General features: G+C 39.3%; 1 protein-coding gene and 1 pseudogene across 1 annotated transcript; one reads left to right on the top strand and one right to left on the bottom strand.

Annotated features, from left to right (window-relative positions):
- Positions 1-5310: 5310 nt before the first annotated feature.
- Positions 5311-6240, top strand: LOC134377605 (olfactory receptor 11A1). The gene has a single exon (XM_063096094.1). The coding sequence runs from the start codon at positions 5311-5313 to the stop codon at positions 6238-6240; it is 930 nt and encodes a 309-aa protein (XP_062952164.1).
- Positions 6241-12948: 6708 nt separating this feature from the next.
- LOC134378978 (mitochondrial import inner membrane translocase subunit TIM44-like) lies at positions 12949-14295 on the bottom strand (annotated as a pseudogene).
- Between the last annotated feature and the right edge of the window lie 2043 nt (positions 14296-16338).

Here is a 16338-nt window from a genome sequence, read left to right as displayed (position 1 = left end):
CAGCATTGGCAAGGCTCTGATATAAAACACCCCTGCTAAGGGTGATCTCTATTGAAATAGTGGCCTGGGATGGTGAGAGGACCTGGAGGCTGTAGATTGGGGAATGAAAGTCAAGGGCAGGCTTCTATTGGCGGTGGGGGAATTTAAGGATGCTGCAGAGAAGTAAGAATTTGGTGGTGAGTTATGGGGAAGAGACTGGGAATTGAGGGATGAGATGCCTGGTGGAGTGGACAGCATTTGTCCCCAAGGGGATGAAAGGTGGCCCCCATATGGCCTTTTGGTTTCTGTTTTATTTTCGGTCAAGCCAACAGTTCAAAAACCTCTTCTGAAAAAAGGGTATTTCCTTAGGGGGCCGCTATGTCTTGTTCATTTCAGGCTGCTCTCCAGTAAATCTGTAATTGGTTCTCAGGGGCCTCTCGCTTCTTGGCGATCGTCAGCCCTCCCTTGTGATAAAGGGATGGGCCTACAATGAAAGGAAAGAATAGTCTGGGAGCTAGAAAAGGATATGGGGGTGGAGGAGAGAATGGCTCAGGAGTGGAGGGTGACAGGGGTAGCATTTCTAATCAATGTCTTGTATTATTTCAGATTGAGTTTAAGGAGGGAGGTAGCTGAAGGTAGGACACTCCAACATTCTCAAGTCTTTAGCAAATCTTAGCACATATTGTCATCTTCACAGTTGTATTTAGAGAGTAGGATTGCTATTTCAGGTAAGTTTCCTATTTTTGTATAATTCTTTATAGCTTAGTTCACAGATCCTTTAAAAAACTTAAAGAGTTGGTCTTTACAGTCATTCCTCTTTTAATCAGTAACAGATTTCAATTAACTCAGAGAGTTGAAAAGTCTCTTTTTAAAAAACACTTCAGGAAACCGCACAGTCTTTCTCCAGAATCCTAGTGTTGCTATTTCCTCTTTGGATCTTTAAAAAGTCAATTCTCAAGACTTCCTGCTCTATACCAGCTTATTTCCTTTATATCCCATCTCCTGGAGATGGGAAACAGTAGATATTCACGGAGTAGGAAGTAGGACAACCTCGTACCAATTTTTTCATGGTGGGAATTTGCCCTTCTACTTTCTTGTGGAATGACAAAACTGGGATATGCTTAACATCATGCTGTTTTCTTTTAAAACCTTTTTAGTACAAATTTCTGTTTTATTATGGAATAATTTGCCAAAGAGATTTGAAGAAAGTTAACAAATTTTAAAAAACAAACTAAATTAAAATTTATTTACTCTTTGTTTTCTGTTTATAAAAATAGCATGTTTATTAGACATTGATAAAATATATAACAAATATATAAGAAAATAAAATGCTCTTATTTCCTAAATATAAATTAAAACTTACAGCTCGGTATATATTTCTTTAAATATTTTTTTCTCAGAATGTTCTTTGAATTGCTTTTCCAGAAGTGGTGATAGATTTAGTTGAGGGCTCTGTGCTGTCTCAGAGTCTGGGTTGGATGAGGGCTGTGGCTTTTACCTAGGATTAAATCTGTAATTGGGTGTTTTTTTAGATAGTAGACAGATATTTTGAATTCTTCTCATTTCTCTACCAGTTAATATAGTGAAATTCATCTTGATTTTAAACTCTTCCTGCATTTTTTGAAGTTTACAACTCCAAATTCAGCTCCATTCCTTGGAGTTTTCCAACTCTACATTTAGCAACTTTCACTATTCCATGATCCCGCTCCGTTTCTAAGGGAATAATGGCCACTCATGCACACTGCTGAAGCTAGGTCTTTCTAATTTCTCTATAGTTCTCACATCCCACTACCTTTTCCTTACTTTCTCTTACTCCCCACTCCCTCTTTCCTTGAACAGTGGGGTTGGGAGTGTGGTGTTCTGAAAATCCAGGATGATATTTTTTATATATATAATAAAAAAACATAGTTTTAATATGGGGGGACTTTTAAGCACTCCAAAACACAGTGTGGTTTATGGAGATGGAATGCAACCATATTAACACAAACTCTGTTTGCATTCTGTGAGTACACATACACACACACATCCACTCAAAATAGGAATCTGATTTGGAAGTAAGAAGTGGAAGTTTTCTTTCATCTGAGGTTGGCTAGTTCATGTACAGGTGGATTACACCACCGTGGCCTCATTTGAAAAATGCTTAATACCTTCAGCTTCCTGTAATATTTATATTTCATTCTGTGCTTTCATTCCCCTGTAAGCTTTTATTTTCTAACCACATGCCTGGACAAATCAGCATGGTTTAGTATTTGTTCAATGGCATAATGAAGGCAAATGGTGCCTGGATATATTGTAATTTGTTCTCTCTCCTCCCATATTGGGTGAAGGGCAGGGATGCAAAGACTTGACTCTTTGTAGTTCCCTACAGATGGCCACCCAGGGACATATGCCTCTGACTGTGCCCCTCTTTATCCTCGTGCATTCATAAGCCAATGGAACTTATTTTCTTTGATTCCCCTGACCTGGTCTTGTTCTCATTCTATATTACTTGAAATAGATTCTCCAGATGGTTGGAATGAGAGGGATGATAAAATATTTTTTTTGAACAAAGTCATAAAATGGATCAGGATTGGTACACGTCACTTTTACAACAAAATCATGAAACTTATGTTTGTCCTTAGTACCCTGTCTTCTATTCCTCCTCTTTCTGATTTCAATGAGCTGAAGGGCTGCCATAGAAAAGAAGGTCTTTATTAATGAACTGAAGGATGAACAAGTGAAAACTACAGGAAGGCAATCTCGGCTCACTATAGCAACAGATTGCTAAGAGCCGGTATGACCCAAATATGGATTGATTTCCTGGGGACGTCATGGTAGTGAGCTATTTATACTGGAGGTGTTCTAGCCTAATTTGCACGCGCCTTTCTCTCCTGGGAAGGAATGCCAAAGAAAGAATCGAAGCCTCAGACTGGGCTTGGGGCAGATAAAATAATCTAAGAGTTAAAGGAGGTCCATAGAGGGAGGGTCAAATTCACATCACAAGGAAATGCAGATGGGAGCAGAGGGCAAAGAAATAGCTTCTAGAGGCAGGAGTTAGAGGACAGTAACAGAACTTGTGAGATTTTATGGTATGTGAAGCACAGAACTCCTCTCTGATCAATCCACATGGGTTTAGATTATGGGGGTGGCGGGATGGTTTTAAACATTAGATATTTATTGAGACCTTATCTTTTTGTAAGACTTTGTTCAGTACTGTAACATAAAATTTTTGTTACTGTGCTAAACGAACTTGTAGTCTTTCAGAAAAGAGAATGTGCATGCAATAAAATAATAAATGATTGGTTCAAGGCAACATGCATTTGCACATCAGGTATTAACTGGGAGGAGCCATCCCTTCTTTCATTCTTGTTGCCTTGGATCTAGCCTCCATAATACTATCCAAATGCAGGTTGGACCATGCCACCCTACTGTTTAGAAGCCTTCAGGTGTGACTTGTTGCCTACAGGATAAAGCTCTAGGTCCACCTCGTGACACGATAGGGACCCAAGTTCTGGTCCTCGCCCACCTCTCTATCTCTATCTTTCCTTATTCTTCACCTCAATCCTAATGCTCCTTCACAAGTGAGTTTCTTTTAGTTACCTTTGACTACTTACCCCCAACTACCTCTTTCTGCTCCTCACATTCTATGGTGTTTCTTGCCTCAGTATCTACTCATGGTTTTCCTTTGACCTGAAATGCCCTCACCTCTATTCTTTACATTTTCCACAGCAATCACTGGTCAGTTCAGCATCACTTCCTCCCAGTACTATTTCTTTCAGGTTGAATTCATTAATTTTCTCTCAGTGTATTGCAATTTTCTATTCATGTGTCCATCTGCTACACAAGATTGTAAGCTCCTTAAGGGTATGGACTGGTTTTATTTGGCCTAGTATTCTCACCAACTAACTTATCTTCTATACACCAGGTGTTTAGTGCTTGACTGCTCAAGAAATAAAGGGTTCCATTAATCAAGGAGGCTTCATGGTGAATATAAAACTTAAGCCGAGTCTTTGAGGATTTAACAGTAGTAATGAGTAGAGGTATGGAAAAAGGGATTCCATGCAAAAGGCAGTTTTGGCTTTAGGCAAAAGCATAAAATAGTATGCAGTTAAAAGTCTCCCACCAGTTTTCTACCTCCTAGAAAACTGACATTCTAGGCTGTTTATATGGAAGATAACTTGTATTTTATGGATAATAAATGTAATACGTGATTATTAATCCCATAACCTAGAAAATAACACGGTTAAAATTATATTTGTGAATATATGATTATCTGCTTTTCCCCCCTATCATTCTACTCTGCTCGCAATCATTCCATGTACTCTCATTGACTTTAATGAAGACCGCGCACCACTCCGGCTGGCACATCAAGTCCTCTCTGCAGGTATGAGACCCATTTTCAGATCTTCCAAAGTGCCCTGCTGAATTATAGCCCTTTGCTTTCATATATTTCCTGCCAGGAATACCCTGCCTGGGCCCCTGTCTTCTGCCTGACCAACTCTTACCTGGCCTTCAAAACTTAGCCTACATGTTACCATCTTCAGAAATCTTCCTTAATCCCCACACCCTCTGCTCTACAACCCCTGTCTGGATCTGGTCTTTCTCTGCTCTCACAGTACATACCCTTCCCCTGGCATTATTATTTATCACATTGCCACTATAAACTTTTGAATGACTGAATGAAACAAGTATTTTGATAAGGGAGAGGAAAAACTAGAGACTAGAAGGCTACACAGAGTGAGTGACTGTGCTCATATAGGCATGGGATAGAGAGGAAAAAATAGATAACCATTTCTCAAGGAACAGTTGATGAGATTGAACTGATTGGGAGATAAGGAGTGGAAGAGGGGGTTGAGATAAAAATTGCTATGACATAGTGACCATGGATATTAGAATTTTTAAGCCACTCATTCAGGAGTTGGTTGTGGTTGGGGAACATAGAAGAGTTAGCTGTTGTGGGATATGTCTAGCAGGCGTTTGGAAGATATTACACTGGTGAACACAAGGGAGTCTATGGCTCATTATACAGATTAAGATGATAAAATTTATTATATGGTAGAGGTAGTAGATTGAATTAATAGGGTGAAGTGCTTTGAAAAACTGAAATTATGAATTTCGATAATATAACTAGATTTGAAAAATATGCACAATTAAGAAATGCAGGGAAGGATAGGAGTTGGGGAAGAAGTAACAAAAAAGGAGACAGATAAAGATTTGTGTGATTCTTGTTTTGGAGACTGACTTTTTTGTTTGTTTGTTTTTGCATTATTAATCTTCGGCTTGGTATAAAACATATAGAGACACTAAAATTTCTCCCCCGATTACTGCCAAGCAGAAACTTGGATGATGCACATGGAAACTGTCTCCGTAGGAAACCAAACTGTTACTGGATTTGTCCTCCTTGGCTTCGATGACATCGCTGAGCTGCACCTACTTTTCTTTACTGTGCTCAGTGTCATCTACACCTCTATTATCACAGGGAATACGCTGATCATTGTAGCGGTGGTTAGCTCCCAGGAGCTCCACACACCCATGTATTTCTTTCTGGCTAATCTGTCTTTCCTGGAGATCCTCTACACCTCCACAGTGGTGCCAAAAATGCTGGAGGGCTTCCTGAAAGAGGCAGCCATCTCTGTTGCTGGTTGTTTGCTCCAGTTCTTTGTCTTTGGCTCTCTAGCCACAGCCGAGTGCTTCCTGCTGGCTGTCATGGCATATGATCGCTACCTGGCAATCTGCTACCCACTCCACTACCCACTCTTGATGGGGCCCAAAAGGTGCTTGGGGCTGGTGGTCACAGCCTGGCTCTCTGGCTTCATTGTAGGTGGACTGATTGTGGCTCTGATGGCTCAGCTGAGGTTCTGTGGCCCGAACCACATTGACCACTTTTACTGTGACTTCACACCTTTGATGGACCTGGCTTGCTCAGATCCCAGAGTGGCCCAGGTGGTAACATTCATTCTGTCTGTGGTCTGCCTCACTGTTCCCTTTGGACTGATTCTGACATCTTATGCCCGGATTGTGGTGGCAGTGCTGAGAGTTCCAGCTGGGGCCAGCAAGAGAAAGGCTTTTTCCACATGCTCCTCCCACCTAGCTGTAGTATCCACATTCTATGGAACTCTCATGGTCTTGTACATTGCCCCCTCTGCTGTTCACTCCCAGCTCCTCTCCAAGATCTTCGCCCTGCTCTACACTGTGGTCACCCCCATCTTCAATCCTGTGATCTACACCCTCAGAAACAAAGAGGTTCATCAGGCATTGAGACGGTTTCTCCACATTAAATGAACTGAAACACTTGACTGAAGAAGTGTAGTGAAGATTTTATTTTGGACTTTGGACACCTCCATTGGGAAATCTTCCAGGATTGTTTGGACAGAAATACACAAGCCATGTTCAAATGTGTCTGTTGATCTTTACGTAATTTCTTAAAATTAAGATCTAAATAAGGTTTACACAATGCATTTTGTTGTTGTGTTTCTAGTTTCTTTATAACACAGCAGACCTCCTCCCCCACCTTTTTTAAATGCTGTTGACTTATTGGAGTGATTGTTTTATCTGTCTGGTAGAATGTTCCATATTCTAAGTTGGCTTATTTCTTACTTGTGGCTTTGTTTAACTTTTGTCCCTATATTTAGCTTTTTATATAAATTGATAGTGAGATGGAAGCTTGATTGGATCTCAGTTAACTTTTTGCAGTAAGGATATGCCAAGATTGCTATGCTATTTTTATTGCATCATATTATGAGTCAGACAATATTTGATTGTCCAATGTTCAGAGACGCTATTTACATTATTGGCCAGTGAGTTCAGGTGGTGTTAGCCTGATTCATCTATTACTCAGTTTCCAATTAACCTTTCACCTAATATTTTTATTATCCATTGATGAAAGTTGATGATAAATGCCTAGAATCACCTAGATTTTTGAATGAATTTTCCTTTAAGATTTTGAATATATTGTAAGTAGCTGTTGTAACATCTTTGTCTGCAGATTCCTGCATCTAGGCCACATCAGGTTGAGTTATTACTGACTTCTTGAATACTAATCATGTTTTCCCATGTCTTTGTAAGACTTTTTTTTAAATTGAATATAGGCCTTTGTAGAGATTTCTATTCTCTTTTTCCAAAGAATGTGGGTTTTTGAATGTAGGTTTTGATTTCTGTTATCTTTTTCCAAAGAATGTGTTTTTTTTTTTGTTGTTGTTGTTGTTTTTGTTTAAAAAAAAGATGACCGGTAAGGGGATCTTAACCCTTGACTTGGTGTTGTCAGCACCATGCTCTCCCAAGTGAGTGAACTGGCCATCCCTATATAGGATATAGGGATCCAAATCTGTGGCCTTCATGTTATCAGCACCACACTCTCCCAGGTGAGCCATGGGCTGGCCAAGGATGTGGGGTTTTGATCCTCCAGTTCAAGGAGGATCATCTTGAGCTTGGTTAGGCTTGATTTTATGCTTTGGTAGTATCAACCTGTGGAAAGCACAAGGTGTTTTGCAAGCCTCTCTAACTTGGCGTGACGCAACCTCCAATTTCTCTCTTTCCTATGACATTGTCAGGGCTTAGTTTCAGGCCATTAAGCCAGATCTAGAATGGGTCTTACTCAAGTGTGGGGTCTTTACTGTTAAGGCTGGCTTTTCAGCTGGCTTGTCTCAGCTGGATGGTGGGTTATTACTGAGGCGTTAATGAGATTTCTCCACTTCAGCAAGGCATACGGCACACTCTTCTGGCAATGCTCTTCCTCAAGCCCAATCTACCACTCATGTCCATTTTATTTCAATCCTGTATCAGCTGCTCCCTGGTAAGTCTCAAATAGTCTTGCCCTTCACGTGTACAGTCTAGCTATCGGTCATGGCTCACAGATACCTCGGTCAAGTGTGCCTCTGAGAACCCCTCTGTTTAGCTCCTTCCTCTCTGATGCCCCATCCTACAGCTTCTAGTGGCTTCAGCATGAACTGTAGGGGGTTGTGCAAATAAACACAATACATACTCTCTCTGCTTTGACATAATACACTGTATATTTAGAAAGTCAAGCTGAACATATCATAGTGACTGAACTAGTTGTGTGCTTTCTCTTTATAATGCAATGCAACAAAGCCTTTTTCTGCCTCACCCTTTGACAGTCTGTTTCTGAAAGAAGAACCATTTATTGAGTCATGCTTGATTAATTTATTTTTTAGAACAAAATTAATAAACTTATATAGAAATGTTCTTTTATTCTAATTCAAAACAAAGGTATTTTCAAACAATCCTCTTACTTTGAGCTATCTTCTAATCCTCAGCCATAGAATCAGAAACTCCCTAGAAACTCCCAAACATAGCACAAGCACAAAAATATATAAAAAATTCTGAAAAGTGAAGGATTAAAAGGGGAAAAACTGTATACAACCAGTTTCCTTTCTCTTACGAATGCTGATGGTGCTGGTGACATTAATGGGGAAGGTATTGAAGATGGTAATTTGTATAGTGATTCTGATGACAGCACAGATGATATTGACTATAGCAAAGGTGATGGTGAGGGTCTTATTTATTAAACCACTGACAGAAATGCTAATAATTATCAAATGTTTTTAGTAATGGTAATGGATAATCAAGTTTCAATGATATTAGTGTTAGAAGGCAATTTAAATTCCAGCTAATCCACTCTGCCATTCTTTCCAATAGACCATGGAATGCTCTGTGACAGGCTTGGTGTTAACTGACTCACTTTGTAAATATGATGGTGAAATGGGTAGTGATTTTTTTTGTAAAGTGCTTGGTTATGGAAATTATCTCTAATCCTGAGAACTCTCCATGCCCCGAATCCTTTTCAGTGAACTCTTCACATCCTTATTTCCCAGGCTGTAAATGAAAGGGTTTAGAGTGGGAGTTACCAGGGTATACAAGATAGCAGCAGCCATCTCCCCAGAGGAGTGAGAAGTTGATGGGGGCTTCAGGTAGGTGGCAAAGACTTAGCACACATGAGACAGCCTGAGGTGAAGACAGAAAAAATAACAGTGATGAGGAAATAAGATTTTTTTAATGGTGGCTAGAAATAGCTCTGTCCAGTCTCTCATGGATAATGTTTCCAGTGTAGACATTCAGAATTTCAGGAGCCCGAGTCACATTTTTTGGGTGACAATTAGCTTTGTATGTCATGAATATTCTTAATAAATTAAGAAAAAGTAAAATAAATAAATAAAATAAAAACTTTGATCTTGAAGAAGGCAGACATTTATGACAGGATGCATAAATCATCCCCTCCTCAACTAGTCAGGTAAAAGTTAAGGCATATTAGTCAGAGTTCAGTGAAAGTATATAGAGAGGAAGAGATTTAATCCAGGGAATTATATTCTTGATAATTGTTGGAGTAAATGAAGAGGCAGATTCTAGACTGGACTTTTGAAATGACTCCAGAGCAGTCCAGATATCTAAGGGTAAGTACTATCTCAGGGCCATTAATGGCACAATGCTGGAGTCAAGGAGCTGCTCCTCATACTGTTGTTGCCATGGACACTGCGACTGCTTCTCACACCCAGGAAACAGGAGAATGAGCACGGAACACCGCAATTGGGAAGTATGATGTAATCCAAACTCTTTCGTTAGCAGCAATAGCCAGGAGCCAAAGAAAGATGATGTCTATATTGCTTCTACCTTACAAATATTATGCATGTGTATCTAATTGATGGAAACTAATTCTCTATCAGGAATCTTGTCTCAGGGAAATCTTAGCATTCCAATCTCTTCACATAGAAAGATGGAGGAGTGAAGGTGGAGAGAACTAATCCAAACTATCTCCACATGTGCTGTGCTTACAGAGGTGGAGGAGAGAGAGTATGAATGTTGGCATGTTCTCAAAAATGCAAAATTGCTCAGAATAGAAATTATTCTGGTCCCAAAGAAGACCAAGTTCAGTCAGCACCTGTTTTTCTTCTTATCACTGACACAGAGGATCCGGAGGAGAGAAAAAACCCATCTAACGCACGTACCTAGTGATGAATGTCAGGGGCTGCCGTAACAAAATACCACATACTGGATCGCTTAGAGAACAGAAACTTATTTTCCCACAGTTCTGGAGGCTAGATGTCTGTGATACAGGTGCCAGCGTTGTCAGGTTCTGGTGAGGACTCTTTTATTGGCTTGCAGATAGCTGCCTTCTTGCTGTGTGCTTACATGATTCTTTCCTCAGTGTATGTGCAGAGAGAGACAAAGAGATAAAGTATTAGAGAGAGAGAAAGAGATCTCTTCCTTTTCTTCTAAGGACACTAATCCCATCATAAAGGCCCCACCCTCATGTCCTCATCTATCCCACTTAACTCCCAAAGGCCTCATCTCCAAATACTCTCATGTTGGAGGTTAGGATTTCAACATATGAATTTGGGGTCAGGGACACAATTCAGTCCATAGCAAGGTGTGTAGGAGCAGCAAAACTCCACATCTATCTTCTTAGGGTCCTGGCTGGGCCCCAAACTTAAGTTGACATAAAACAGACTAATAGGAAAAAAGCACACAAATTTATTTAATACAAGTTTAACAGGGCATAGGAGCCCTCATAAAGAAATGAAGAACCAAAGACTCAGTGAGAGTCAGTTACTTATATACTGGATTGGACAGTAAGTTGTGAAGAAGCTACTAAGTTATGTAGGAAGGCTTCAAAGATATGGGTTATTTTAACAAGGTCTGTACAATATACTGTTGGTCTCAACTTCTTGAGTATGAGGATTTTGCTTTTCCTTCTAGTGTAGGGAAGGCATCTTTCACATGGGAATTTTATCTCCTGCTTTTAAGAAGCAGAAAATATATCAGAATGATCTTCCTGAACCTATTGTTTTTCAAGTGGCTTCAATTCAAAACGGTCAATATGCCAGGTGGTATATTTTTAACCCCTTCAGGGTAATATGGCCACTTATACAGCAGATGCATAGTGATATTCCACCCAGCATGAGCAAATATAATCAAAGGCTTTCTTCCAATATGTGAGACTCAAAGATAGAAAGAAGAGTGACAGTGGTGATAATAAAGGAATAAAATGACATAGCTAGAGATTTTAGTTGTAGGACCAGTCTACTTTATCAGTCAGAATTATATCCTTATCCAACTGTTCTTAATAGAAGATGATCTTTCACTCCTTGTGAGGGGAGGCCTAGAATTCAATTACTGCAATTCAACAAAAGCTCCTCCTGGACATTGAGCCTCTCAGATAAGACAGAGCCATTGTCATAAAAAGAAATCTTGCAAGTATAATAACCACATATTTATGTTAAAATCATCTAGGCTCCATCTACTCTGTGTGTAGGTAACTAAAATGAAGAATGTGTCATTGAGAATGGGAGTGATGTTTTTCGGTGTGTTCTTGGTTGACTAACTTAAGCTGATTATTTATTGAATCATGTCTGGTAGCTCACAGACTGTATTGGAGGTTGAGTCAGACTCTGAATTATCCTGCTAGGAATGAGACCCAGGAACACTGAGAGGGCCTCACTGAAGAAAATACCACTGTCATCATTACTCAGCTTTTAGGATAATTGGGACTAAATGTAGATCTGTCACTGATGCCCCAGAAGAACCAGATTCCTCTGCCCCATGTAGAGAAGACTGAGTTCCACAAGTGAGTATTTCTCATTGGTGGAAACTAATTCCTGTGCCTGATCCCAGCTGTTAGGAAATCTAGGAAATTATCACAATGTACTGAGGGTGTTCACAGAAGTTGAGACGCAAATGTTGAATATCTACTCTAGGCAGAGTGTGGAAGAATAATGTCAGATACTAATTTTAATTTATTTTTGCTCTTTATTATAAACATTTTCAAACACACAAAATCTTTTTTCATATATAATTCCTCCCATTATTTTCTACCCCACCTAAATTATTTTAAAGGAAATCAAAGACATCATATTATTCCACTGGTAAATAATTCGGTGTGTATATACAATTATAAGAGTCTTTTTTTTTTAAGGTAACATTACTATCATTAATTCACCTAAAATTTTGGGGATTTTCTAGTTAACTTTCTGTTATTTATTTCTGGTTTAATTCCATTGTGGGACAGTAGACATTATGGGATTTCTGTTCCTTTAAATTTATTAAGGTGTGTTTTGTGGCCAAGAATGTGATAGATCTTGGTGAATGTTTCATATGAGCTTGAGAAGAATGTGTATTCTGATGTTAAATAGTTTACAGAAGTCAATTATATCCAGTTGATTGATAGTATTTTTGAATTCAACTATGTCCTTAGTAATTTTCTGCCTGCTAGATCTGTACATTTCCAATAGAGTGGTCCTGAGATTTCCAACTGTGATAGTGGATTAATCTCTTTTTCTTTGTAGTTCTACCAGCTTTTGCCTGATGTAGTTTGACACTGTTGTTGGGCACATACATATTAAGGACTGTTAATGTCTTCTTGGAGAATTGACCCATTTATTATTAATGCCCTTCTTTATTCCTAATAAATTTCCTTGCTTTGAAGTCTGCTCTGCCTGAAATTAATAGAGCTACTCCTCCTTTCTTTTGATTAGTTAGAATGGTGTATATCTCTCCATCCATTTACTTTTTTCTTTTCTGCACTTTGGTATTTTATTATTTTAAAATTTCAGGCTTATGTACAGTATATAAGAGCACTGTTAAAATAAAAAGTGGAACTAAGATGGCCTGGCTTAGCACAGTCAGTGAGCCTCTCTGAGTAGCAGGGCCCAGGCACCACCACCCTGCCCCTAGGGGGAGTTCCTGGTCCTGGGGGTTTCTTGGTACTGTGTAACCTGTGTGTCCCTGGTGAACAGCCACCCACAGCCCCCAAGTGGCAGAGGGATGGTGCATGGTCCAGCACTTGGGAACTTCTCCAGCCACCAGGGACCCTCAATAGCCAGAGGCCCCTTCCCCATCCAGCTGGTTTTGCAGCTGCCCTGGCAGAGCTCAGGACAGACTGCACAGTCTTGTCTCCAGAGGGCTAGAGTTGCCACAGATGCTGCCCCTGCACATCTGCCACTTGATCCAGACCTGGAGCTCTGGTGTCAGCTACCATGCTCAGAGAATTTGCTCTGTGCTGGAGGAGAAGATGTCCAGGAGCCACCAGGCTGTGGAGGGTTTGAGCTTGACCTGGTCTCAGCAGGGTTCTCACACGTACTGTATACACAGCACCTTGTCCAGATTGCCCTCGATTACCTTGTCTTTGGGGTTCTTCACCACCATCACCAGCTGGGCCTGGAAGCTGATGATCAGCACCAGCCCCTGCTCCATCATCTTGCCCATGGCCAGGTTGACGTTGTCAATGTCAAGGATATGGGAGTGGAACTGGAGGCTCAGGGCGTTGGCCTGCTGGATTGGGTGGGCCAGCTGGCTGTAGGTAGCTTCACAGCACCAGTCTTTGAGAATGTCAAGCTCTCCAGAAATCATGGCCTCCAGGACATTGGGGATGATGTCGTTCCCACACTGCTGCAGAAACCAGTCTTTGTCAAAGGCCAGGTCCACCAGGAGGATCTCTATGAGCACCTCCAACATTTCCGTCTTCGAAAACAGAAACCCCAGAAAATCAGTAACCTTGGCTGTCAGGTCCCAGGATGCCCAGATGAGCAGGTTGTCACTTTCATCATACTTCATCTTCATTTCGAAGAACTGATTGAATACCACATTTTTTCCTTGAGGTCCTTCCATTGCTGGTACCACCTGGAGTCCTTGTGCAGCACGCCCCCCGGGGCTTCCTCATTAGTCTCAAACATATTCTCTTCCTTGAATTTCTCTCCAGCAATCTCTGTCCTTTTCCTGAGTCTCTTGGGCCTGTGGTAGTATAGTTGATTTCCTTCTTCATGGTCTCCACCCCCTGGGAGATGGCTTTGAAGGCCAAGGTCTTGCCCAACTTCTCCCTACCCCTGGACACTGTCTTGGTCAACTGCTTGGCTGTCTTGGCAGCTTCTTCCATACCTTCCTTCATTTTCCAGTGGAGGTAGTTATTTCTGACTTCATCAAGACTCTCCTTCACCATCCCCGTTAACTCCCCAAGTTTCTTCTTCATCACTTTGCTGGTCCACATAGTTTCCAGTTCAATGGTTTTATATTTCCTTCTGGCTTCCTGGAGCACATCTGACTCTTCCAGTTTCTTGGCCTCATCTTGGAATTTTTTTGTACTTTAATTTCTTGGTTTTTGGCTAATTCTTGTCTGATATTATCTAGCAAGTTGGACAGAAAGCATTTTCTGTTTCCTGAAGAATACGATTTGGACAGATGCAGTTCTCCACCTGGCCCGTGTATCTTATAGGTCGAGCCATAGGGTCAGTAGCAGCTGGTAAGAAACTGGACTCCACTGCCGATGCATCACCACTGACAGCGGCACCAGCCACCCTGCAGCACCACCACTGCTGTGTTGGAAAACCCCATGTCTCCATCTATTTACTTTTAATCTACATGTGTCTTTATATATAAAGTAGGTTTTTTGTAGGCAACATGTAGTTGGGTCTTGTTTTTAAATTTACTCTGACAATCTCTGTCTTTCAATTGGTGCATTTAGACCATTGATGTTCAAAGTGATTATTGAAAGGGTTGGATTAATACCTACCATGTTTGTTACTATTTTCTATTTGTTGTTCATGTTTTTTTATTTCTATTTTTGTCTTCTACACTTTTTATGCCTTTTGTGGTTTTAATGAGCATTTTATATGATTCCATTTTCTCTTCTGTGTTAGCATATCAGTTATATATATTTTAACCTTTGTTTAGTGGTTGCCCTAGATTTTGCAATATACATTTACAGCTAATCAAAGTTCACTTTCGAATAACAATATACTACTTCACAGGTAGTATGAGCATCATGTAATAACAAAATAACCCTAATCCCTCACTCTTGTCCCTTTTATTATTGCTGTCATTCACTTCACTTCTAAGCACACACAAGCATGTGAGTACACACATAGATGACATATACATGACATATACATATACATCGTCAAATACATTGTTGCTAGTGTTACTTTGAACAAACCATTATCTGTTAGATCAACTAAAGAGAAGAAAAATTAAAGTTTTTATTTACTTTCATTTATTCCTTCTTTGATGCTCTTCCTTCTTTATGTAGATCCAGATTTCTGACTTATATAATTTTCTTTCTCTCTAAAGAATTTTTTTAACATTTCTTGCAAGGCAGGTCTATTGGCAATAAGTTTTTTCAATTTTTTGTTTGAGGAAGCATTTCTTCTTCACTTTTGAAGAATAATTTCTTTATTTTCTATTATTTAAAATTTTAATTTATCAATATACAGTGTAGTTGATTTTTGTGTTCCTTTTCCCTCCTCTTTCTCCCTCACATCAACATCATATCTGTTCACTTGCCTTAACAAGTTCAAGAAATTGTTGCAATTGTTGTTTCTTCTCCCCACCCATTTATTTGTTTGTATATTTATTTATTTATTTTTATTAGCTCCCACAAATAAGTGAGAACATGTGGTATTTCTCTTTCTGTGCCTGACTTATTTCACTTAATATAATTTTCTCTAAGTATCCAACTGCAGAGGAATGGAAATCATCATTTCAAAGGGATACCTGCACTCCCATGTTTATTGCAGCTCTATTTACAGTAGCCAAGAGTTGGAACCAGCCTAAATACACATCATCAGATCAGTGGATAAGGAAAATGTGGTATATCTACACAATGGAATACTACTCCGCTATTAAAAGAAAGTGAAATACTACCATTTGCAGCAACATGGATGCACTTTTGAAGAATAATTTCACATGATACAGAATTCTAGGTTGGTAAATTTTTTTCTTTCAACACTATATATTTTACTCCACTTTCTTATTGCTTGCATAATTTCTGAATTGAAGTCAGATGTGATTCTTATCTTTGCTCTTCTGTAGGTAAGATATTTTTATCCTATGATTTCTTTCAGGATTTTTTTCTTTATTTTTGATTTTCTGTAGTTTAAAAATTATGTGCCTGGGGTAGTTTATTTTATTTTTTTTGGCATTTATACTTCTCGGAGTTCTTTAAACTTCCTGGATCTTTGGTTTGGTATCTCACATTAATTTTGGGGAATTTTCAGTAATTATTGTTTCAAATATTTCTTCTGTTTCTTTCCTTTTTTTTCTTCTGTATTCCTATTACATTTATTCAACTTTTTGAAGTGGTCCCAGAGTCTTTGGATATTCTATTCTGCTTTTATTATTTTGTTATTTTATTCTTCTTTGTTTTCTTTGTTTTTTCAGTTTTTAAATTTCTATTGGTATATCCTCAAGCTCAGAGGTTCTTTTTTTACTGTAGTTTTCTTACCCCCAGCTTTATTAACGTATAATTGACAAATAAAAATTTTATATATTTACAGTGTACAATGTGATGTTTTGACATACATATAAAATGTGAAACAATTACCGTGATCAAGTCATTAACATACCCTTCACCTCACATAGTTGCCATTTGTTTTGTGT

The sequence above is a fragment of the Cynocephalus volans genome, chromosome 5, assembly GCF_027409185.1.
Source record: "Cynocephalus volans isolate mCynVol1 chromosome 5, mCynVol1.pri, whole genome shotgun sequence".
NCBI classification, from domain to species: Eukaryota; Metazoa; Chordata; class Mammalia; order Dermoptera; family Cynocephalidae; genus Cynocephalus; species Cynocephalus volans.
Note: the sequence above shows the minus strand (reverse complement) of the source record. Positions and strands in the feature narration are given on the sequence as shown.